At 41.6% G+C, this 24,272-nt stretch overlaps 2 protein-coding genes across 3 annotated transcripts; one reads left to right on the top strand and one right to left on the bottom strand.

Moving 5' to 3' along the window:
- The first annotated feature begins 3,292 nt into the window (after positions 1 to 3,292).
- tfe3a (transcription factor binding to IGHM enhancer 3a) lies at positions 3,293 to 15,979 on the top strand. Of its 2 annotated transcripts, XR_010916406.1 has the most exons (12): positions 3,293 to 4,202; positions 5,998 to 6,096; positions 6,796 to 6,858; positions 7,095 to 7,251; positions 7,612 to 7,791; positions 8,601 to 8,690; positions 11,344 to 11,464; positions 12,299 to 12,355; positions 12,964 to 13,039; positions 13,193 to 13,340; positions 13,473 to 14,709; positions 15,794 to 15,979. XR_010916406.1 is itself a non-coding variant. In XM_067527675.1 (11 exons), exons 1-11 carry the CDS (start codon positions 4,060 to 4,062, stop codon positions 13,830 to 13,832), a joined length of 1,494 nt encoding a protein of 497 aa, XP_067383776.1. In that variant the 5' UTR covers positions 3,293 to 4,059; the 3' UTR covers positions 13,833 to 15,979. The 2 variants fall into 2 exon arrangements, 1 of the variants encoding a protein (XP_067383776.1); XM_067527675.1 differs by having other exon boundaries at positions 13,473 to 15,979.
- On the bottom strand, positions 15,973 to 24,137 carry zgc:113363 (uncharacterized protein LOC791449 homolog). Its single transcript, XM_067527677.1, has 5 exons — positions 23,889 to 24,137; positions 22,667 to 22,788; positions 21,598 to 21,735; positions 21,278 to 21,526; positions 15,973 to 18,371 (listed from the first exon to the last, which is right to left on the bottom strand). Exons 2-5 carry the CDS (start codon positions 22,785 to 22,787, stop codon positions 18,097 to 18,099), a joined length of 783 nt encoding a protein of 260 aa, XP_067383778.1. The 5' UTR covers position 22,788; positions 23,889 to 24,137; the 3' UTR covers positions 15,973 to 18,096.
- Between the last annotated feature and the right edge of the window lie 135 nt (positions 24,138 to 24,272).

The raw sequence follows: 24,272 nt of genomic DNA, 5'->3' as shown, positions 1-24,272 counted from the left end.
GCTTATGTGTGTTAAACTTCACTGCATTCTGGGTTTTCCATCAAACTCCCCACATCATCAAAAACGCTGTTGCTCTTTAGATTCGAGCTAAAGCTAATAACCAAGGTAGCGAACCATCTGTGTCTAGGCTTGAGTCCAGGAGTTTGTGATGACAAGGCTAATGTTGGGTCTTTCTTCCTAATAGGCCTGTTAGCTGGCTAACAAAGTTTTTTGTGTAGCTTCTGCAAAATTGTGAGGCAGTATTTAACCATTACGCAGAAGAAGAATATTGAACATAGAGGTTATTCCTCATTATCAAAGGACGCAGGTAGGAAGTAGAACTAAACGCACTTAAGCTGTTGTGTAGCTGACAACCTAACTGCTAATACACTTAATAAAAAGGCAGTTTTCTGTTGGTTAATGCTCCAAATTAAAATTGACGTTGATGCAAAATATTTACATAAACCTTATCAACATCTTTGGAAACGATTTCACTGAAATAAAAAATTTGCTGTTTAAATATCTGGCATGGTTACATAGACAGCTAACTTATTTAAAAATACTGAATTACTTTAGTTGGGACCATGTTGGGACCATTTCCTAAAAATACCAAAGTCTGTAATAATGTATTATTAGCCAAAATTAGGATTTTTACCTTGCACTTCAGTGAATCATGTTATGTAATTATCATACTGTCTGTGAAATAACTTGACATGCACCAGGGACAACTGTGGCACAGAAGGTGGAGTGGTCGTCCACGAATCCCGCAGTTGGTGGTTCAATCCCCAGCTTCTCACATGTCAAAGTGACCTTTAGCAAGACACTGAGATCTCTTCATTGGTTTAAACAGTTTGCAGCCAGTTTGGAGCAGTTATCCATTACAGTTAGTATGAAGCTAATAGCAGCTAATTGGCTAATATTGGTTCAAACTGGCTCCGTCTGCTCATAGCTGGTTCTGTTGCTCCTGGTTTAAAAGCCGATTCAGGTTTTTGCCTTAGAAGTTTTGAATTTTATTGAACTTCTGCTTGTGCCATGTAAAAAAAACTCCTATGTTTTATTGCAAGTTTGTTATTTCATGATCGTGAAATGTTTCCATGCTCGTGAATTGTCTTTCACCTTTTCAAACCATGTCAGTATCTGATCTGTCTGATAGTCCCACAGTTATGGACTATTAATAGCTGCTGTTACCCATGGATGGATTTCTAAAGGGGCCTCCTGGGCCCAGGAGAGGAGCCCGCAATATTTGTTTGTCACAGAACGTAGTTAAAAGACACAAAGCCACCACAAAGAGGGTCCTCAATAGTCTGCAGACTTCTTAACCGGTTTGTATCCAGGGAAAATCATATTTTGGCCTGTGCAAATGTTTCTATCACAGTCAAACAACCAATTGGAAGAGGACTATGGAGTGATGTCATGTAGTTGAATGACCAGAGCTCTTATGTCCTGACTTTAGTAACTATCATGGTTTCTAGAACAGAATGTTACCATGGTAACGATAAGGCTCCACAGCCCCTGAATTCATGATACTGTGGGGCCCGTTACCATAGCAACGACTGTGCTCTACTTGCCAGGACAACAGCATCCCTGAGCATCAATCTCTCCTGGTGTAACAGCAGCATGGTTTATTCTTCTTTTTCCTGCTGTAGTTCTGGTATCTTCTTATTATTGATTATTGATTGATTGCAGGTTTTTGGTTAGTGGCCGGCCACTGCCTTCCTCCCTGTCGATGTCTATCTCCCGTCACTTACCTTCTGTAAAAAAAGAAAACAAAAATGTTTATGAGGTGATAAATAAAATAAAAACTGAAAACATGAGTCTGGAAGTATTTTTACCATCAATATTGCTGTCTGTAGTACTTCTACTGCATTCTAAGCTTGGTTGTAAATGTTTAGAGGCATGTACAAATGAAGCAACAGCGCTACCCAGTGACGATAAAAGAACAAAATAATGACATCAAAATGATAGATGTGATGAAATTACAAATGTAAACATAAGATTTGTTATTAACCAAGAAGTGAAATAAATGGACGTTAATACACAAGGAAACAAAAGGGGCAAGGTCTGAATTGTGATATAATATTTTTTTTTTACATATTTTAATTCAAAAAGCTTAATTGTAGCAATATAGTATTCAGTAAAATGTCTCTAAAATGCAACATATTTCAAAAATGTCTGTTGTAAATTTGTAAACATTTGCTTTAAACTCTATTTACACAGAAAAATAACATTAGTGTAAGCATACAGAAACATACTATAGAGACTGCTATCATTTATTGTAGTTCCTAAGGGTCGGGGGCTGTTGAAAAGTACTCTGTCTACTCTGTCATATGTATGCTGGTTTTTTATTGTTTAACCTGGGAAGGTGCAGTTAGTGCATCAGTAATAATGACCTAATCATAAAGGCTAGGACACGAGCATGTCTTCCTTCAAGTTTTTTATTTTTAACTCTAAAAATAAAAAACTCTATGTCAGTAATAAAGTAACCCAAGTTAAAAAAAAGTCTAAATAGAAATAGTTTGAGAAAAAAGCTTTATACAATATATAAATTGCCTACAGCTTATAGTTTTGCAAAAATATTGCAGATTTGTTGTATAAGCAAAAGTCACTATTTATCAGGTATTTTGATTATACCACTGTATTTTCAGGACATTTCAATTTCTACAATGAGATTTTACTGCTGTAAATGCAAATATTTGAAAATTGTATGACTGAACTGAACTTATTATTACAAAAATTTGGTAACTTGTCTGCATTTAATAAATTATTATTATTATATTAGGAGTTTGTCTGACTCTCAGGCTGACGAAATACTGTGTAAAAGAAGTAAAAATAAAAAAACACCCCTCTCCTGATTGGTTAGCTCTCCTGTCACTCTGATCTCAGCCGATCAGCCGTCCTGGGCTGACGTCACCTTGGGTTTCCCCTTCATTTCCCGTAACAAATGAGACAAAAACAAACAAGATGGCCGACTCCTCTTCTTTTTCCAAACCCCGAGGCGCCGCAGCAGCCCATTGGTGTAAGCTAACCCAGCCGCACTCCAATTGGCTTTAAGGGAGCAGCGCTGCAACTGATTGGTCCGGCGGAGATCAGTCCAGCCTATGAGTCACACATAGAAACAGAACAGGTAGAAAACACCTGAGAGCTAAACTGGGGCCTAAAATTGAGAGGGTTGTTGTGTAAATATTCAGAGTAAGTCATAAACATGTTTTCTTATAGAACAAAAAAATACTCGAGCTTTTCAGAACTCAACAAAAAAATTAAGATTCCCAGAAAAGTTCTATGAGTTTTCTATGAGTTTTCTATGAGCACGGTTCTTCCACAGGATCTGTTCTTGGAGACATTACATCTCTCATTTGATACGCTTCATCACTCCTGACCAGCTTGCTCAGGGAGGTTGGCCTATAAACCCCGTGGAGTCTTTGATGACTCCACAGGGGTGAGGACACCCCTGAAGTACAAGAGGTCCAGCAGCCACTGAACAGAACCGGTGGGTTGGTTTGGTTTCTAAAAGATCCACCAGTTCTAGGTGGTTCTAAGGATGTGGATACAACCCGTTTCGACCCAGTTGGATGATTGTTGTTTAGCCTCAGAATCATCTTCGGTCCTTTACATCATTTGCACAGTCTCAGATGTACAGGAACATAGTACTTTTATAGAATTTCACCAGTTTTTACAACAAACCAGGACCTTGTTGGAAGAAGTGGTTTTTCAGCCACTTTACTATAAAAACAGTAAAGTAGCAGTAGAACAGAACCAGATGTTTGAATCTGTGCTGTAAAATGAAAGTGCTGTCACTGTTTGGTTCGCTGAGTCTGATCTGTGTATTTGGATTCTGTGACATCGGCGTGCGGGTCTGTGCGGGCAGTCTGGGTTCTCTGCAGCTCCCAGGCGGACTTTTATCTGAGACCGTTTCTCGTCCCCCCTGTGGAAGGTTTGTGTTCCTACTGGTGCCGTTTTTCTCGAAGACCACGTTCCTGTCCCAGAGACTTTGACCGTCCAGTGGCTGCTGGGAAATAAAGCGCCTGTCTGTGCCGCTCAGTCCGGGTCTCTGCGTGTCAAACCGTCTTTGTCTCTGAAGAAATGTCAGCTGTCAGCTCGGACCACCTCCAGACCGGAGACCAGAAGCGAACCGGAGTCGAGCCAGATCAGCAGGAGGCAGCGATCCTGCAGCCGCAGACCGTGTTTGTCATTCTGGACTCGGCTGAAACTCTCAACCTGGTCCGGTGAGTCCGGAAGCCATCGGAGTTACCAAGCTCAGTTCATTTGTAGTTTTAAAGCTACTCAGTACAAAACTTGTTTACTGAGCAAGTATCTATAATTTCTTTTGCCACATTCCCATATAAATACTGCATATGGTACTTTAAAGTATGTAACGTATCAGCAGTGTTTACTGCAGTGGCACTTCATTTAAATACCGGGGGAAAAAAACTGTTATATTTATATTCTGACTTTGATTAATGTTTTAAACGAATAAGACAAATCCACATGTCTGCTTTATAAGTGAGGTAATGTTAAATTACAAACATTTAGAATGGAGTTTGGTTGGGAGGCTCTGACCCAGTAAACGGAGCAGAACTATAATAAAATATTAATCAGTGTCAACAGTTCAGAGCCTAAGACCTTCAGACCTGTCAGCTGTTCACTGTCTGGTGTAGTTAAACTGGAACTCGGTTATCTCAGTAAATCTGTTCCCAACATGAGTTCATTAAATTGTACAAGATCTGTTTTCTCTGATGTTAGAGACATTTTTCATGTGTGGTCATCAGTTTCTGAGAAGCAAGAAATCTTTAAATTGGCAACATTATGAATGGAAGTTGGTGTGGAGTGCTTTCCAGGTTCTTTTGGGGGAAATTGTGAGGTTGTAAAGTAAAAGTCCTGTGTGTTGTGGTGGTGAAGATGACGATGATGTCATATGAGGGGCAGCTTGTTGTTGTTACTGTCTGACCTTTGACCTCTGATCCTCTTTGTGTAATGGCTCAATTTAAGTTTCTCACATACACTATGTTATTTTCCCCGGGGTAACACAGAGACAGACAAGCCTGGTCTGGTGCTCCCCCTCAATCCCAGCCCCAGTGTCTTTCTTGTGTCCATTAACTAAGTTCTGTGACTTTCAAACAAGAGACACATGGACTCCCTGGTTTGTCTTAATCTGGTGGATTCAAACTTTGATTCAGTAGAGAAATTCCCCCTGTGGATCTGAAGAGGAACCAGAAAAACACTGGAGGAAGTTTCAGTGTTAATGTTTTTACTTTGTGTCAGAGCTCAGGAGCTGAGCTGCATCTTGTAGAGTAAATGTGTTTGGACAGGAACCGTCAAGAGGATTAAGACACAGAGCATTTAAACATAGTGTCTGTGCTTCAAATGCCAGCTGTGTTTGTCCCCAAGGATAAAGAAAGAAACGCCTGTAAACAGTCATCTGACATGTTCTGCTCAGTTCTGTGCTTTGTGGGAACAGTGAAACTATACTTTTACAACCTTTGAGCTGTTGTTTTCTATTTGAAATTATTTATTTCAGTCTTACAGGTGCACAGGTATTTGATTTGTTTTACACTAAACAGACTATCTGTGGCTGCTAAACAGAGATAAAAATTTATTCAGAAAACGCCGCTTTTAACCCAGAGGTTAAAGTTCTCTGCAACTAAACTTTGACATGAGACCTGCAATTGCATTTCTCAGCTGGGCCAAAAAACATTTACAGACAACAGGAAGTGGTAATAAAACAGTGAGAACAAAGCTGACAGATGCCCGTCTGCACATTCTTCTTCTGTGGTGCATCAGTTTTTCATGTGTCAACATGTGTATTTGGAAAATGAAAGTGTTGTTCTCCAGTATAATAAGTGACCGACACGTAATCTAATCACCGTCAGAGGTAAACTCTGAAATGTAACTGCATCACATGTGACATCACATGTTTCATCAGAAGAGTTTCAGAGGTTCCTGAAACCTTGCAGCTGAAACTGATGTGATTGGACATAATTTGGTTTTGTCTCTCTGTCTGTTTCTGACTGGTTGTCTCAGGGTGGAGTCTGGGATTGTCGCTGACATAGAGGTTGACTCTTTGCTGCCTTCAGACTGTGACACCTTCTACCAGATCAAGAGTCAGCCAATCAGCATCAGGTAACACACCTCTGACCTCTGACACATGTGTCACTATGTTGTAAACCAAGTCCTGAACTTGTGTGGAGCTGCTCTGACCATCACACCTCAGCACACCTGTACACAAAGACAACACAAACACACTTTCATTTATCCAGGCTGATGTATGTTTACCCCCCTGAGCTGTGTTGATTGTCCACAGTTAAAGTGAAGACTGAAAAGTTTCCATAAAACACACTGTAGAGATCCACACTATCATTTTGACATTTGCTTTTTAGATCATCATGGAGCAGTTTTAGCTTTTACTACTTGTACAGAATTCACAGAAAGAAGTATTTTTGACTATTAAACTACTAATTTAACCCAGATGACATTTGAACAGCTCATTAACCGAGGAAACTAACTGAGGAAATGTGTTTTTCAGTTTTATTTGCTCCGTGCACAGTGTGAATTCCATATAATAGTAATCACAGTCTGACTGGTTGCAGTTCATGTTACAGTGGTTCTGAGCAGTCTGTAGTGGGGTCGATTTGTTGAGTTACAGCATATAGATCTCCACCGTTTAACTGTGATTATAATAAAAGCTAAATCTGCACATCTGGATCCACTAATAAGTTCTGAATAGTCAGGTTGTGATACAGATCAGTTATACATGTCTTTAATGAAAGTTCTGATACATTACACACTCTGCTGAACACAAACTTCTCTCTCCTTCCTCAGTGCATCATCATCAGCTGCCTCCTCCTCATTTTCATCCTCTGTGCCGTCAGTCATGTCGTCCAGGTAAACACAACCACGCACCTTTATTTCTTTCTCTTTCTTATTATTACATCTCGGCCTTTATTTTTTCTGTATCTATTTTAAATGTTTCTTTTTAAGCCTTTCTGTCACTTGTTCTTTATTTCTTCTTTTTCTATTTGTTTACCTCTATTTGTCCTGCTGAGGGCGCTGTGCACCTCCACAGTCCGAAAACTAACAATAGGCTACACCTTCTGCCCCCCCCCTTCTCACCCCTTCAGGGTTTTGCTGCGTCAGGATCTGATGCGCCAGCAGGCTCTGCAGGAGGAGCAGAAGGAGGCGCAGCAGCAGCTCCATCGCTGCACAGAGTCCTCCTCCCCCATCTCTGTTTCTCCCTCCTGCAGACCCACGACTCAGGTGCCTGTGGAGGTGCTTAAGGTATGAGGAGGACAAAGGTGAATCCAGCTGTGACACATCTCTTTGAAATGAAAAGATTCAATCACTAAAGTAACTAGAGTGTTAATATATTTGAAAATGCACAAGTATGAGTAAATTATACTAGTACCTCACATTAGTTCCTATACTCAACTCAATAAACACAGACTGTCTAGTACATGTTTTTTTATAAAGTCTAATTTTACTACAACGACAACAGCAACAATAATAATAATGATAATAATAATAATTCTATTGTAAACAAACTTCAGCTATCTTGTTGTTGTTACAACAAAAATAAACTTTCCCACGATGCACGTGTACCTCCTGAGTACAACACCTGTGTGTCTATGTGTCTCTCAGTTTCAGACTCACCTAGAGAACCCCACCAGGTATCACATCCAGCAGGCTCAGCAGCAGCAGGTACGTCATTACCTGTCCACCACCACTAAGATAGCCAATCAGGAGGCAGCTGCAGTGTCACTGAGCCACTACCACCAGATGGGCTCTCCCCCCAGACAACCTGAGGACAACAAACAGAAAGTAATTATTTGTCTTTATTTATTGGTTGTAACATCAGTGTTGATGTGTTGCAGTTTAACTCAGCAGATCATTAGACACAAAACAGTGCAGACAGGTAAATCTGACAGGTGACATGTCTGAGGAGAGTTAAGCCATGATTATATTTATGGCCCAATACCTCAGCCATGTTCCCTAAACCTGTTTCTTGAACTCTGATCCCTGATAGCCTGATATCATGTCTTTAAAAAGTGGCTCCACTTTAGAGACGCAGTCCAGCAATTCTCAGAAAAGTCTGTGAAGTTCTTCCTGTTCTTCCTGGAGTCTGCTGAGTCAGCATTTAGAGACGACACACAGTTGTGTTCACTGCATGTGAACAGAATGGGATGACACTTTCACTGAAACAAAGGGCAGGTTCACAGTTTTAAAGTGTGAAAACTGGGGCAGAATTTACTGCTGTGATGATTTCTCCTGTCCATCCTGAGTGGACTGATGTGAATCCAAAGCTGATCAGTCTGTGTTATTTAAAGGAAGTGGAATAAGAATAAAGTTCGTCCCAGGCAAGGACACAGATGGTGGCAGGTTTCAGACTCTCATCATCAGGAGAAACAGAAGCTAATAATGTCCATATGTGCAGCTGATTGCTCAGGTGCTGTCATGGAAACAAGCTCTGGTCTATCAGGTTGTGGGGGTAATGTTGGACTATTGAAGAACTTTGTGGATGCCCTGGTTTCAGTGGTTCACAGTAAAAACAAAAATAAAATCATTATAAATAACATCATTTACCATCGCCCCCTGATCTCATCTGTGATTGGTTTGTTCACATTGAACAGACGGTCAGTGATGACCTCATCAGCCTGGAGTCGAGCCTGAACGATGATATTCGAACACTAATGGACCCGGGACTGCAGCTCGCCACCACGGTAAGTCAGACACTCAGGGAACTTGTGGGAAACATGAAAGGAACGTACAGGGAACATTCTACATAGTTAGAGGTTTTTTTAGGGTTTTTTCTTATGCAGTCTCGTGCTGAAGATCTGAAGAAAAAAAAGAATACATTCTGCTAAAAAGCAAATAAACTGCCCCTCACTCAGCTGGCAAAATAATTAAAAGATGAGTTTAAGCTGGGCTTACAGCCAGATTAAAGAGTGTTTAAAGAAAGTGTAAAGTCAAGTTTAAAGCTGTTCTTAAGCCAGGTTTAAAACCAGTTTAAAAGTTAGTTTTAAGATGTGTAAGGTCAGTGTAAAGCTAAGTTAGAAATTGGTCCTAACTCGGTTTCAAACCGTTAAAAGCCGTGTGCTGTGTGTAACTCAGGTTTAAAGCCTGTTTAAAGTCACTTTATTGACCATTCACAGTTTTAAGTTGTGTTTGAAGCTGGTGTAATGTTGGATTACAGCTGATTTTATGGGCTGAACATGAATGGGTTTTAAGATGTCTTTAAAGGTGATGTGAAGCTGGGTTTAAAGTTGTTTGTAAGCTGTTTTAAAGGCATATTTAAAGATAATTTAAAGTTTAAAGTTTCAGCTGTGTTTAATGTGGTCTAAAGTCGGGTTTGAAGTCTAGTGTAAGGATGGTTTAAAGCTTCCTGCAACAGCAGATTTGTGCAGTTGTTTTCTAAATCCAATCTTATAATGCAGGCATCTAGAACTATCGTAGGTGATCATTAGTTCAGTTTTCCAGACTTCCTCGTTTCTGCTGCAGCCTCTCAGGGTGGAGACTGTGAGTGAGTGTGTGTCAGGCTGATAATGAAGCTCGTGAGTTTTTTTGTTTCTTCCTTAAAGAGACGTTTCCCCATTTTTTAACAGTCGTTCATCAGAAAGAGGAACAGAAGCTGCTCAGCCTGAGTCTGTGTTTATGACTGTTTGAAATCAGAAAGATGAGGATTTTAGTTTTATTACCGGACCATGACAAGAAGAGGATTAAATCTGAGGTAAAATGTGGAGTTTTATTCTTGTTTGTGGCCTGTGACTTCACACCTCAGGGTTGCAGACTGGTTGTATAAACTTCATATTCTTGAGTTTAGTGAAAGAAAACAAGTGTGAAAGAGCAAAGTCGTTCCTCTCGCTTTTGTATTGTTTCATTGGAGAAGAACTCAAATTTGAACAATCTGTTAATGTAAAGCTCATTTAGCTCCTTCAAATACTGTTGGAAAGTTTCGTCTGTCACAATGCATCATGCTGCACTCAGAAGACCATGTCAGTGTTCAGATGTTCAAAACATGAACCTACTTCTCTGATTTTCCAGGATTTCATTAATTTCTGTGTTTTTAAGAAAATTATGATTTAATTTCTGATCAGTCTGAGCTGAAACTGCATCGCAACACAGAGATTGGACGTGTTCAGGTCTTACAGGTTCAGGTTTTACAAGTTGGATCCTGGTTTTGGTAAAGCTGCCCTTAAGATGCAGTGACTGTAGAGCAGTCGTTATGAAGGCAAAACATGTAAAATATGTTGTTTGTTAATAATTACATAACAAGACATAAAACATTAAACTAACGAGACATAAAATGTGAGTCAAACGCGCCACAGCTGATTAGCGGTTTATCTCTGTTTCAGTTGAGCATGTGCCCGTTTGTGCAGCAAACACAATCAACTATTTGAGTACAGGCAGCAGGCTGGAGTCTGCAGAGCAGTAAAGCATTGTTGCAGCTAGTAGGTTCCTGTTGGTCCAGTTCTGGATTGGATGTGTTACTGGAAGAGCTGCTTATTGTCTTCTATCATTGTCAGGCGTTTCCTGCTCGATCAGCAGATTCCAGCTGTTCTGCAGGGAGCGTGAGCCGACCTTAAACCAGCAGGGCTAGATCTTTTGGAGCCGGCAGTGAGGTTGTTTTCCTGTTCATCAGGGAGCACAGCAGCTCATTGTGAGGTGGAACCAGTTTCTTAGTGTGTTCACTCCACAACTAACGAGGCGTCACTTTCACCAGATTTTCAACACAACCTCATTTCTCCATCACTTGAAATTTTACACATTTCATTGCGATCAAAAGAAACAGCAGAGATTGTAACTGGTGCACGAGCATGGAGGAAGTGTGAAAAGAGAAGCTGGTACATTTTGTGCCTTGGTGCTCTCAAATGCCTGAGCCTGAGCCACAGGAGTAGGACACATGGTCTTTCTGTACCAGCCAGTCGTTCATTTTTGTTCAAATCGTTCACGCTGGATAAGGTGAAATAAAATTAAGGTTTTTGCTCCACAATGTGTTAATGTGCTGCTTGTGTTGGGGCTTTTTGTTCTTCAACATTTATTTCTGCAGCTATGCTCCACAGACTTTTTAGTCTCAAACTCTTGAACATGATTAAACCTGTGATTCACTATTCTTAGTTTATCTACTGTTACAGACTTGTGCACAACAGCACAGCTGCTGAATAAGAACTGCTACAGTGAGTCAGATTCAGTAGGAAACCGCTGATGTTTGATTGGGTCACACACTGATTTAATTCAGGGTTGCTACATCACATCTGAGCCTGGAACAGCAGATTTTAACAGACTCAGATCAGGTCCAAGTGAACTTGATGTGTCTACTGCTGCTGTGTTTTTCTGTAAGTCTGCTGATTCTGCTCTCTGATTGGTCTCTTTCAGCTGCCGGTGTCAGGGACCGTGCTGGATGTATATGGCAGCAGTGGAGGGATGGCAACACCCACCGTTACCTTTAGCAACAGCTGCCCAGCTGAGCTGCACAGCGTGAAGACAGAGCTGAGCGGTGGGTTGATGTCTGAGGACATAAGAACTTTTACTCTAAATGACCTTTGATCTGCTCGTGATGCTCTCAGGTGCATTCTTGTTCACATGTGAACAGAGAGGTTTACAACTTTGGTTTTCAGTTCTTCTAGAAACTTGTCTGCAACAGAGTCTGACACACAAAACCATATTGGATGTAATGAATAGAAGTGAACTAGTTTGAGTTTGTATACAGAAAAATGCAGAGAGGTGAAGACAGAAGCTGCTTCTGCTGGGTCCAGCTCCCACAGTCTTTTGTGTTTCCCGTTGTGTGGTTTAGCATCAGTTAGACGATGTGAAATAAACAGGGGCTGGGATCCACACACAGACTCTTCATAGCTGACTGCTGATTGGCTGAGATCAGTTGTGATGTCAGAACTGAGGAACTTAATCCCCATCCTGCCGTTTCCCATTTCTTCTTCTTCAGTTTGATGAGTCAACATCATGACTTCCTATGAACTCCCTCACTCAGCAGCTGGTGGTGTTTTCCTGCATCATCAGTTCCCACTTCCTGAACATTTGTCCTCCTAAACTAACAGACACACACTTTCTGCTCTGACTAAAAGTTTGTGTTGGACATTTAATCATCAGGGTTTCTGACTCCGTCAGAAACTTGAACAGCTCCAAAGAAGTCAAATTAGTGTCTAAGTTAATTTCCTAGCATGAAAACGGAAAGATGTCTTCGCTGTGCAGTGTGTCCCTGTAAAGCTGTGTGGAATCACAGACAGTGTTTTCACCCTGTGCTCATGAACACACTGTTGGTTTTCTCTGTAACGTGTCTAACATATCAATGTCATCATGTATGATGTGGTTATAGATGTGGAGGCCAAAGCTCTGGTCAAAGAAAGACAGAAGAAGGACAACCACAATCTGAGTGAGTACTGCAATATTACTTCACTAAAATCTACAGTCCTGCCACAGTAACAGTGGATTTCCCAGAGACAGTTAACTAAAAACCACAGACAAAGACTTGAAGAGATGACTTTACTCATCATCTAAAACTCACATAATCACATGTACAAAGATGGTAAATAGCAGGCAAAGTAAAGCTGTGTCAGTCTTCAGATAGTGTGTATTCATATGACAGCTGGATTGCAGTGATGTGAGCCTGCACACCAGTGGTGAACTGGTGTCATTGCAGCTTGTGTGTTAATGTGTCAGGATAAAATAATTTTTCCCAGGATCAGAGCTTCTTACAGCAGCAGTGATACCATCAGGTCCACTCCCTGGATCAGTACATCCAGCCCGGAGAAACAAAACAGCCAGCTGTATCCACAGAAGGTCTGACCAACAGACAGAATTCAGAACAAATGAGTCTAGCTCAGATTTCTCTTTCCTTTGCACAGAGAGCACAGATGTCACATGTTTGTGCATCTTTTGACCACACAGATGATGAGATTATGGCTGTGATGATTTACAGATTCCTCAGTTTGCGTTTCTGTTCTTGGTGACAAACTGTTTGTGTCGTTGTTTGTGTTTCAGTCGAAAGGAGAAGGAGGTTCAACATTAACGACCGGATCAAAGAACTCGGAGCACTGGTTCCAAAAACCACAGACCCGTCAGTAAACGCATTACTACACACACTGCTGATACACGAGTACTAACACTGATAACACATCAGCACTAATATCACATAATAAAAACAAGTATTTGTAAAAAAGCGAGACAGTTTGATGATGTTTCAGTGATGAAAATGTCTCTGTTTGACCAGGGAGATGAGGTGGAACAAAGGGACCATCCTGAAGGCATCGGTGGACTACATCCGTAAACTGCAGAAGGAGCAGCAGAGAGCCCGAGACATGGAGGACCGACTGAAGAGGCTGGAGAACACCAACTGCTCGCTGCTGCTGCGCATACAGGTGGTGATGATGAGTCTCATCAGAATAAATTCAGAATCCAGGTCTACTTTTCTCTGATTCGGTCAGACCCAGAACCTGAAGTTGGGGTGGAAAGAGGGAAACCGAGTGAAGACGTTTGTTTTTTCTTTGCAGGAGCTGGAGCTTCAGGCTCAATTTCATGGCCTTACCTCCTCCTCCTCCTCACCTCCTTCCACCTCCTCCTCTCTGGACCCCCATACCCTGCTGTCTCCCACAATGTCTCACCCCTCATCCTCCTCCCTGGTGTCCCCCTCTCTGGATCTGGATGCATTGAGCTTCGTGGAGCTGGACGAACCCCAGGAAGCCTCCACTGTATTCTCTCATGACCTGATGTCTGACATGGAACTGACTGAATTGCAGGGCCTGGGAGAAATTCTGATGGATGAGGGGGAGTCAGGTGACCCCCTGTTGTCCTGTAGAGCGTCAAAGACCAGCAGCAGGAGGAGCAGCTTCAGTATGGAGGAGGACCTCTGATGACATCATCATGTACACTGGCATGTGATTGGTCAGATTGGGGGGGGGGGAGGGGGCATTAAAGATAGACCTGTTTTTTTCAATGTGAAACAAACTATGCAGAGTTGTGATGTCAGCATGTAACAGCGTTCTGCAATGTAACCATGGTATCCACCAATGTGTCCTACCCCTGATAACTGAAAGGCCATCCAGTGTTTCCATGGCAACAGCAGGGCTGTTTCAGTGTAACCATGTCACTGAGATCACTGAGAGTCTCAGAATGTTACCATGCCTACACAGTTCACCAGAGTCACAGTGGTAACAGCTGTTGCCCACTGCTCTGATTGGTCCTGCTCTCTGGGAAGAGAAAACACATGAAAAAAGGAAACTGAAAATCAAAACAAAAGGATAACAACAATTTTATTTGCACTTACACATTAATTAGTAATGTGATTACATTAAGTATTCAGTAAATCCAGCTACTTGTTCCTTAGTCTGCAGTTGTCTGTTGTCAGAAACCATGTTTACGAGTATGTTTAAGAGTAGCATGAGCCGCTGATGTAGAATTCTAATTTCATCAGAATTGACTTTAAAAAAGTCAAGGCCATTGCTGACTTGTTTCTGGCTGCAGTGGCTTTAATTAAAAATGATATTTTCAGTCAGAATTCATGTGTTTACCTGAGCTCAGACAGAGCCACACCTGGCCCAGGTGGATTTGAAGACTTACCCAAGTCACCTGTGTAAATCAAGATTAATCACTTTGGACACCAAAAGACCTAACACATTTTCTATTTCTGCTGTGGCTGCTGTCCAGTGATGCAATTATCTCCTCTGTCAGGTCACTGAGGGCTGGAAACAAACAAAACGTTTAACAGACTGCAGTAAAATGGTTCATGAGGTTTGTTGTTCTTTTTTTCCCTCTTATTACTGATGTATGTGCTTTCTGTCAAACCTGAAGTCCAGTGAGAACAAAAGGGAAACTAAACCATTGTCGTCATCTTACCTTGTCTTTTTGTGGCGTCAGTTTAGAACTGACCTAGGATCGGAATCCAAGTCCCTGTTCAGACGTTTCACTGCTTCCTGTGCAGTCGTCAAATTAGAGCCCAGAACAGCTCAGTCCTTAATATCCATAAGCGGTTTCTGGGAGTGTTCATGTTGCATTAAAATGTACACAGTTACACTGGAGCTGCAACATGAGGCCTGTGTTAGTTTATACTGTGGAAAAACTTTTGCAGAATCAGTTCCTGTTTGCAGCGTTACCGTGACAACTGTCTTTTACTGTGATTCAGAAGAAAAGTTACAGACATCAAGATTCTAAGGGAAGTTCTGTATATTTTCTCTGATTTCTGAGTCAGGTGGATGGAGGACTCTGATATAATGATTCGTGTCTGTGTGTTTGCAGACGCTTAACACTTTTAATTAAGTGTTGAGCTGAAAACACTTGGAGCCAGTTTCATAAAGACTGTTCAGAGCAGTCTACATGTTGCTCAATGTCACTCTCTCCAGGAGTACATGAACCAAACATCTGCGAGCTTGATGTTGAGGTAGTTTCCATCTCCAGTCTGTGGCTCGTTTCTTTTTATGTCACAGGATTCGGCTTAGTCCTTCTCCTGTTCTTTTTAAGTTTTTTGTTCTTTGACATCTTGTTGAATATTTTTATCCTTTCCACAGTCTTTACACACAACTTTGTGTTTTCTCTTTTGTAACCTTAAATTTGTCTGTTAAACCTTCTGTAATTGTAAGATTCTTACAAGACACATCAGTTTTATGTTTGAACATGTTTGAAAAATTTATTTAGACATAATTCAGAACAAATGAGTCCAGCTCAGATTGGCCAGAGGCCAAAAAGGTTTAAAGGTCCATTTAGACATTGGACTAAATTCTATTATGCTAAATTAGAGTCAAAGTCTTTTTGAAACTTGCTCCTGATCACACCTGCTGCACTAATCTCTTTCCCTTCACCTGTCTTCCTCTCTTCGCAGTCCATTTGCAGGAAAAGAACCAGTCCTGGGCAGTTCAGGATCAGATAAAAAAGGGTTTTATGTTTTATTAAAGATTTATCTCATTTTTTGGTTCATCATGTTTACACCGATTATATGTGACTGAATAAATAGATTGTTTATGTTTCAAATCCAACTTTTATAGAGAAATAAACTCATTTAACTGAAGCAGTTTGGTCTGTTTTTACATCAACAACTGAACCTAATGTTCACACAGTTTGTACTGAGCAAAGAAATGTATGAAACAACATCAGACCCTGATCAAATTTGACAAGCAGAGAAATTATAACAGCAGGCTCAGCAGTTGGTTTCTCCGGCATATTCTGCAGTTACTCCACAGTCCCCCTCTGAAAACTTCCGGAGAGATGAGAGGATCCTGATCCCCTTTAACCGGCTCCTTCTGATGTGGAGTGTCATCTCGAGAAATAAAAACGTGAACTCCCGACTGTGACAACTCTGCAGGACTGCTGCATGTCCTCTAGAAAGACCTGCACCAGGTGAGGCTGGATCCAGGAGGTTTTCTACGCTGAGAACCCAGCACCCTCCAGGTAAAGTGTTGTAGCTGATCATGTCAGGACAACCGATCGGGCAGCAGAAAGACTGAAGAGAGGGCGGATGGGGACACATCTCTGTAGTCACTGTGTTAATCTGCTTCTCTGATAGAATCACTAAAGACAGTGTGAGGGTTTGACAACAGGTTGGTGACCACTGTACAACACCGACCACCAGAGGTCACCAAGCTGTCATCTGCTGCTCTTAGTGGACAAAACCTCCATGCACTAAAGAATTGTGCATCTGTTATTTACAGGAAAACAGGCTCTGCAAAAATGGCAAAGACACCAGATGAATGACTTTCTTATCCTGTTAGTGACAACCCCCTTCATCTTGTGGCCCCTCACAGGGCCCTGACTCTCACATTGGAACCAAAAACCAGCTTCTGTAGTAAAGACATCTCTGGAAAAACTCAAACTTGTTTTTATTCTGACAGCTGGGAGCTGTGTGGGTGGGGAGGGTGTGTCTTTGATGTCCCTAAGGGAGGGTTCAGAGGTCAGGTGGCGTCGTCATACCAGCGATTTCCTGTTTCCTGTTTGAATGACCTGGCACACGGCTTCAACAAACACACACTTCCTGTCCACGCAGGATCCACTTCCTGCCCCCGCACCCAAAGTTATCATTCATAGACAGAGAAAACAGGCGAGCTGCTGTGAGAGTCTGAGGCTCAGCAGTGAACAGCTGTCCCTCTGCAGGGACCTGTGATCCTCCTCTAGCTCCATCATTTTCTGCTGGAGGCCACAAAGCAGCAGCTCCTGACATTCCCTAGCTATGTTCAAACTGGTTGCTTTTAATCCCTGACTATTGTTTTTAATCTTACAGCAGCTCTGAAGACATTGATTTGCGTGGGAATATGCCTTCCCCCCCAGTTTCTGAGTGAACAATTGAAGGAGCAGCAGTGAATAACAAAGTGCTTATTGTTACAGTAGCTGCTGCACAAAACTGTGTGAACACTCTGAGCTGACAGGTTTAGAGTCATGAGGGGTTCCTCAAGGTCCCGTCCTCAGCTCCTATATAACTCCTTTATGTTGACGACACAGTGTGTATTTATCAGCTACTAATATCCACACTGCTCTGACTTCCCAGTATGTGAGTAAAATCCAACTCCTGCTCATCACTGGATTCAGAATCATTTGGTTTTCTCAGATGTCACTCAGTCACTCAATGTGTTTCTCTGAGCCTCAGGTCAAGTCAAAATAAATCCAAACTTTCTATAAATGGTGGAAAACAGAAAACTTTAGAGTGTCGTGCTCACAGGTCACACTGATCCATGATGTGTAACATTTCATAAGTTCAGAGAAGCCCCCACACCTGTAAAGTGACATGTTCAAATACATCAAAGAGATTTCACTTTGAGCATAAATTGTAAAATATTTGGGCTCTAACTTCAGGTAAAAGTTAATTAATCTTGAAGTTGAAAGGTAAGAAATCACAAGATAAGTCCAAGCGTTTCTGAAATTTCTTGTCAGAAAAATGAGTTTCCTAAGCTTTTCTGTTGTTTACACTGAAAAATGATCACTGATTGGGATCAGTCAGGATGATTCAAAAACTGAACAGGGTCCACCATGGATTCATTTATATGCACATGAATTACCCAAAGAACAGATGCTGAGGGGCATTAGAACCTGCATCTGTAACCTCTACAGCTCACATGTGCATGAATTTAAACATGTCCTGGCAATTTCCACAAGGAACCAGGTATAAGTTTGGAAGTCCTTCTTTGATTGTCTGCTCTATGAGGGGAAGCAGATGGAGCAACACTCCAGACAGATCTCCATGCATTCCGACGAACCGCAGCACTCCTCTAGTATCCCACAATCCAACACGGCCTGACACGCCTCCTCCGTACAGGCCGCATCCCCCGCTGCCTCCACACAGCAGCAGCAGCCACCCACCGCTTCACAACATCCGGCACCGCCCAGTCCACAGGCTAGACACTCCCCCACAGCTGAACACATGGACAGCAGCTCGCAGAACAGACATGCCAGGAGACAGTGAACGCAACAGTCTGCAGAGACACAACAGACAGGTCAGGAACCAGTGAATGTAACACTCTGCGACAGTCTGATACACATAAAAGCACTTGTTGTTGTCAAACGTGAAATGTTTGTCTAACAAGTACAACCCAAATTCCAAAGAAGTTGGGACGATGTGTAAAAAGTAAATAAAAACAGAATGCGATGATTTGCAAATCTCATCAACCAATATTTTATTCACAATAGAAAATAAACAACTTATCAGATTGAAACCGAGAAATTGTAATATTTCATTGAAAATATTAGTTCACTGTGCAATCCACAAATGTAAGTTAAAGCTGTATCATGCAAAAACGATTCAGAAACGGCACTGTGTTCTCTGAGCCAAAGCTCATTTAAAATGGTCTGACACAAAATGGAAAACTGTTCTGTGGTTAGATGAATCAAAGTTTCTTTTTGGAAAACATGGACGCTGTGTCCTGTGGACTAAAGAGGAGAGGGAGCAGCCAACTTGTTATCAATGGACAGTTCAATATCTCTGATGGTATTGAGCTACATTAGTGCCTATGGCGCTACATACGTAGCTTATACATCTGGAAAGACACCGTCAATGCTGAAAAGTGCATAGAGGATATAGTCAACATATGCTCTCATCCAGGGAAGCCCTTGCATATTTCAGCAAGACGATGCTAAACCACATACTGCATCCATGACAATAGCATGGCTTCACAGGAGAAGAGTCTGGGTGCTGAACTGGCCTGTCTGCAGTCCAGACCTTTCACCAATAGAAAACATTTAGTGCATCAAAAAACAAAACAATAAAAACACCAACGAAGGCCCAGGACTGTTGAGCAGCTAGAATCCTGCATCAGACAAAAATGGGACAATATTCTTCTGCTAAACATCAGCAACTGGTCTTCTCACTACACAGACATTTACAGACAGTTGTGAAAGAAGCGGGGATGTTACACAATGCTAAACATCACCCTTTTCCATATTTTTTGAGATGTGTTGCTGCCATCAAATTCGAAATGAGCTAATCATTTCAATGAAATCTTAAAATATCTCAGTTTCAACATGTGATATGTTGTTTATGTTGTTGCAAATCATTGCATTCTGTTTTTATTTACATTTTACACATCGTCCCATCTTCTTTGGAATTGGGGGTGTACTTTTCTAAATCAGAGCTGATAATTGATAAATTCCCTCAAACTTAGTTTCTCCAGTGTTTGCTGATGTTCACATAGGAATAAAATCATACACAGAAAAGAGAAACCAGAAAGAACCAGAGCAAAGGTAACGTCCTATTATCATCATTCTGCTCCTGACTTGTGGGTGTGGGTGTTGGTTGGTAGATACCAGACGAACTGATGCTGGGAGGGTGTCATTCTGGGTATGTTCACTAGAGATAAGCATAAGGGGGGTTTGATAAACAGTGAAATGGGAGTATTTCTGCTTCCTGTCTGTGGGTTAGACAGCAGGAAAAACTGTGTCTGTGTCCCAACACATGATCAGATCTTCATCTAAGTTTTAAATGTTGGTTTGGAGAAACCAGCTATGGGTCGCTGCAACTCGCACTTTTAACACGTGAAGTATTGCGAGAAGCATCTGCAGATGTGGGGCTGGCCACAGTTTGACCAACTCTCTGTAACGTCTTCCGTCCAGCTGCTGTCCTCCATACAAGTGAACATCCAGCTTAAGGCAAAGACATGCCTGAGCTGGTTGGACTTGGTTTGTTCTGCTCTGATCATATTTCTTATTTACAACTGAAATCTATGACATCATGGCCGAGAGAAGCAAAACTTGCCCTGAAATGAACTCCACTTCCTCCCCGGAGTCCACAGTCCACTCTGCTCCATCCAGGACCTCAACCAAACTGCACTGTCATTATCATTCATCTCAAGCTTTCTGCACACAAACACTGCAAACTGCCAGTGAATTTACAGCTTTGTCACCTCCTGGGACACTCAGCAGTTAATGCCCAGTCTCTCGGGCATCAGGTGTGTGCTTTGAATAAAATCTGGTTCAATGTGTTCTGTAAAATACTAAAATAAAATTAAAGCATTAAAGTTACAGTGTGCAACTTGATCTGATTCGAACATGAGACTCTCACTCAGTTGTCTCTGCTCTTTCCAGTCCTCCCCCTCCCTGCTCTGAGACACCTTTTATTCACTTTCTACACTCCAACACACTCTGAACAGCCCTTCAGGTAGTCATCATTATCAAATAACAACTAATAAGATGCTGATAAATGTACAAATTAATCAGAAATGATTGCTCTTCTCTGATTGGTCAGCAGGGTGAGCCTCGCTCTAACATCTTTAGAAGCAAATATCTGCTCTACTTCTACTGATGTTCAATAAGTCTGTGCCATACTAGGCTTCAGCAGCAAAAAAAAGTGCTGGCGTTCTCCTATGTAAATTAGCAGGCACCGTTTTGCCCGAGTCCTCAGTGACACCAGCAGCTCACTACTCAATGCATTGCATTGTCTGCTGTGGTCTGCACACAGAGTGAAGCAGAGTGATTCAGAGACTCAGATCAAAACCATTTGGAGCACTGGTCCTTATAAGGACATGCTGTGTGATGGACTTTAACATGGCAGAGTGGACTGGACAGCAGGCAGTCAATGATCCATACCATGAACCCAGAAGCCTGTATGTCTAAAAATAAACCAGTTTGGGGTTTTCCCCTTTAGCTGTGCATGCTCCTCAGACTCAGAGCAGGCAGCCTATAGGAAGTTCTGGTACTTCAAAGAATAAATGTGTAAAGTACTGATACTGTGTACTGGTGCGAATGGGCCCAATCCTTAAGATACGTGCTAGAGCATATTTCTGTTAAAAAAATGTTTCACGCTGTAACTTTAATAAGACCAAAACGGAACCTGTTTTTTGTCTGACAACACCTTTACAGGGTCAGCACTTGAAGCTTATTTGCTCACCGTCTCCAGCAACCTCTTTAATGTGGGCGGCATCTGTCTTCAGGGAGGTGTGGCTTCTAGTGGAAGACAGGCGGTTCTGACTGGTGCTCGAATTATGATGACGATGATGATGGTGGTGAGGAAGGCTACAGGTGTGTCTGTTACAGGTGGATGACCTGGGGGGAGGAGGAGGGGGAGGAGGAGGGGGAGAGGGAGTAAAGGTGGAGGACGGAGGAGTACAGACGGGAGGAGGAGACAAACTCTCGACACCTAAAAGACAAGCATAATAATTCAGATTCAGGTTCATTAAGACACGCAGTCAAATTATAGGTAACTTTTACCTTTGTGTTTGCGCAGGGATGAGGTAGCTTGAGTGGGCAGGAGTCGAGAGGTGTCATTGGTGATGGAGCTGTCTGTCAAACAGTCATCACTGATGTCACCGTCCTCTGACCTGTCAGAGAGAGAGGGAGGAGCCGCTTCTGCAGGAAGAAGGTTTGAAATGTGAGAAAAATGACAGCTGGCCTACACCCAGCAGGAGCAGCTAAGTTGGGGTTCAGTGTTTTGCTTAAGCACACTTTAACATTTGACTGGAGGAGCCGGACATTGGTGGAAATTTGCTCTACCTTCTGATCCACACTGGCCTCACAACAGTAAGTTTGAAATGTGCAGAGGAGCAGCAGGAGCATGAAATGAAAATTAATCCCTCCCTGTCACCTGTCTGCAGCTCACTGTCTATGTTCACAACCACGCTGGGAGCAAAAAATCAGAACGTTCTGTGAGTTTTTGTATGAATGTTCAGACACATTTAAACTTAAAGTGTTGTCTCATTTACACTGAACCTAAGAATAAACCTGCTGCTGATCCTGGACAACAAGCTCAACATGACTTTGGAAAAAGCAACACATCCAGAATCATCTCAAATTGTCAACAACATTATTGAACAATGAGCCTGTTAATCTGCGTATGAAGAACAGTAAACATTTGTTCTCAGGCTTGGGCTCCTGGTACAAGCTAGGGTAAAGATTAGCTCCAGGTTAAAGCCAGAGGAAACACATTCCTAAGCCTTGGGCTCTAGCACCAAACTACATACTGGGTCCTCACATTGCAGACTCTGCTCTAATCCTGACCAGGATCTTTCCCTAAACTTGACCAATTTGTTAAATCAAAAATAGGTAAACCAAGCGACTGATGATTAACATCAGCCATGAACTGTTTATAGGGTCATTGTTCTGGAAGGAAGTTTGCCCCCTTCAGTCAGGCCCTGAGGCCTAAAAGGAAGTCCTGCCTGTCTCAACTCAGGGCATTGAAAAGGAAGAAAGTCCTTTGGAAGTCCAGAGACATTTAAATCAGAATCCTCAGAAGCACAGAGACAGAAGCTGTGAAGTCATAAAAAGGAGATTTGTATCTCACCTGTGCTGTGAGGTGTGAGAGTCCCATTGACTGTTGGCTGTGTCAAAATGCATTCTGTTTGGTTTGTGGTCTTATTGGCTCCACTCTCAGTGATGTCAGAGCTATGTGATTTCACTTCCATCCTGTTGACATCACATATCAACAGTCATTTAATTAGTGAACTACTTTTACAGTTTCAGATTATTAATTTAAAATTAATTACATTTAAAACAGGTTGACTGTGATGTCATTACAGGTAATTATAAGCCAATAATGGCATAGATCAATATGTAGAAAGAGTACTTTGTATTTACTAAGTAAAACTTGACTAAGTGCATCAAGAACAGAATAAATTATCAATAGATGTTCTTATTAAGAACCTTAAAACAATCGCAGTTCTGTTCTTGAAATAACAATTTCTTAAAGTCCGTGGTTGATCACACTTAATGAAATTTCATGATACGTGGGACTTTGTTATTTCTCAGATATGATATCAATGAAGTAAAAATTGCCACAAAATAACAAATACACTAGATTTAAAGTCGTTGTCATCTCAAAGGAAAAGTAATGTTCCAAAAATTAGAGCCAGAACAAAGTTTTTCAGTCAGAGGTTGAAATTAAAAATTAAAAACATGGGGTTTGAAACAAAGGGTTGCATACAAACAGGAATTTAGTCAAACAGGACTTTGTCTCTTCCTGTTCCTGCTTGGAGAAACTTTTCTTTTCTTTGTAACATTAGGAGAATATAATGGGCAGGAGGTGGTTTATAAAGAAGCTTTGGCTTCAAACTGCTGCTGTTTGGTCTCATTGAGAGGACATCACTCTTCATTTATTAGAGCATGGACACACACTGATGTTCATCTGTTCATTTGATAATAAAGACATGTAATAAATGAATGAAAAAACAATAATAATATTTATAATAACCAGTGGTAAAAAGTAACTCAGTACATTTACTCCATTTGTACTTAAGAGTTGCATTCTAATGTACTTGGGTTTTTCTGTTTAATGGTACTGTGTACAATTACTACATTTCAGAGGAAAATAGTGTCTTTTTTAACCTTACAGTAGCATTTTGAATGCAGGACTTTAGTTGTAACATAGTACTTCTATACTGTCATACTGATGTTTGTACTGGCAGCATGTTGTGGTTCTTATTGCCTAATGTCTGTCTCATGAACAGGAGACATTAGGAGGACAACACGGTCTAGAAATGAGCCGACTTACAGAAAAGGATTCTCACCTGCAGCCTGAGCCACTCTCCTTTTTTTCCTTCCTTCTTATTGTCTTTCTTTCTTCTCGTCCCTTCAGCTTGTGAACTTTTCTCCTCACGTTTTTCAACGGTGTCTGAGCCGCTGCTCGTGCATGTGACCGTCCCCTCCTCTGTTTCGTCTCTACAAACAAGCACCCGCACGTGCATCACATGCTTTCTTTAAATGTCCTAATCAGGAGGATAAAGACAGATACCGGACCTGAACCCAGGCCGAATATTCCTAAAGTCCAGGTCCTCGTCAGGACAAGGACCGTTCGTTAGGAACTGTAAAAACTGATTCGAGTATTTCCAGACAGTCAGGTGTGAATGTGGTGCCTCCTGCTGGACTCAGTCATACCTGCAGCTGCTGAGACC

Source organism: Channa argus, chromosome 13, assembly GCF_033026475.1.
Source record: "Channa argus isolate prfri chromosome 13, Channa argus male v1.0, whole genome shotgun sequence".
Classification (NCBI taxonomy): Eukaryota; Metazoa; Chordata; class Actinopteri; order Anabantiformes; family Channidae; genus Channa; species Channa argus.
The sequence above is the reverse complement of the archived record's forward strand: the minus strand, read 5'-3'. Positions and strand labels throughout refer to the sequence as shown.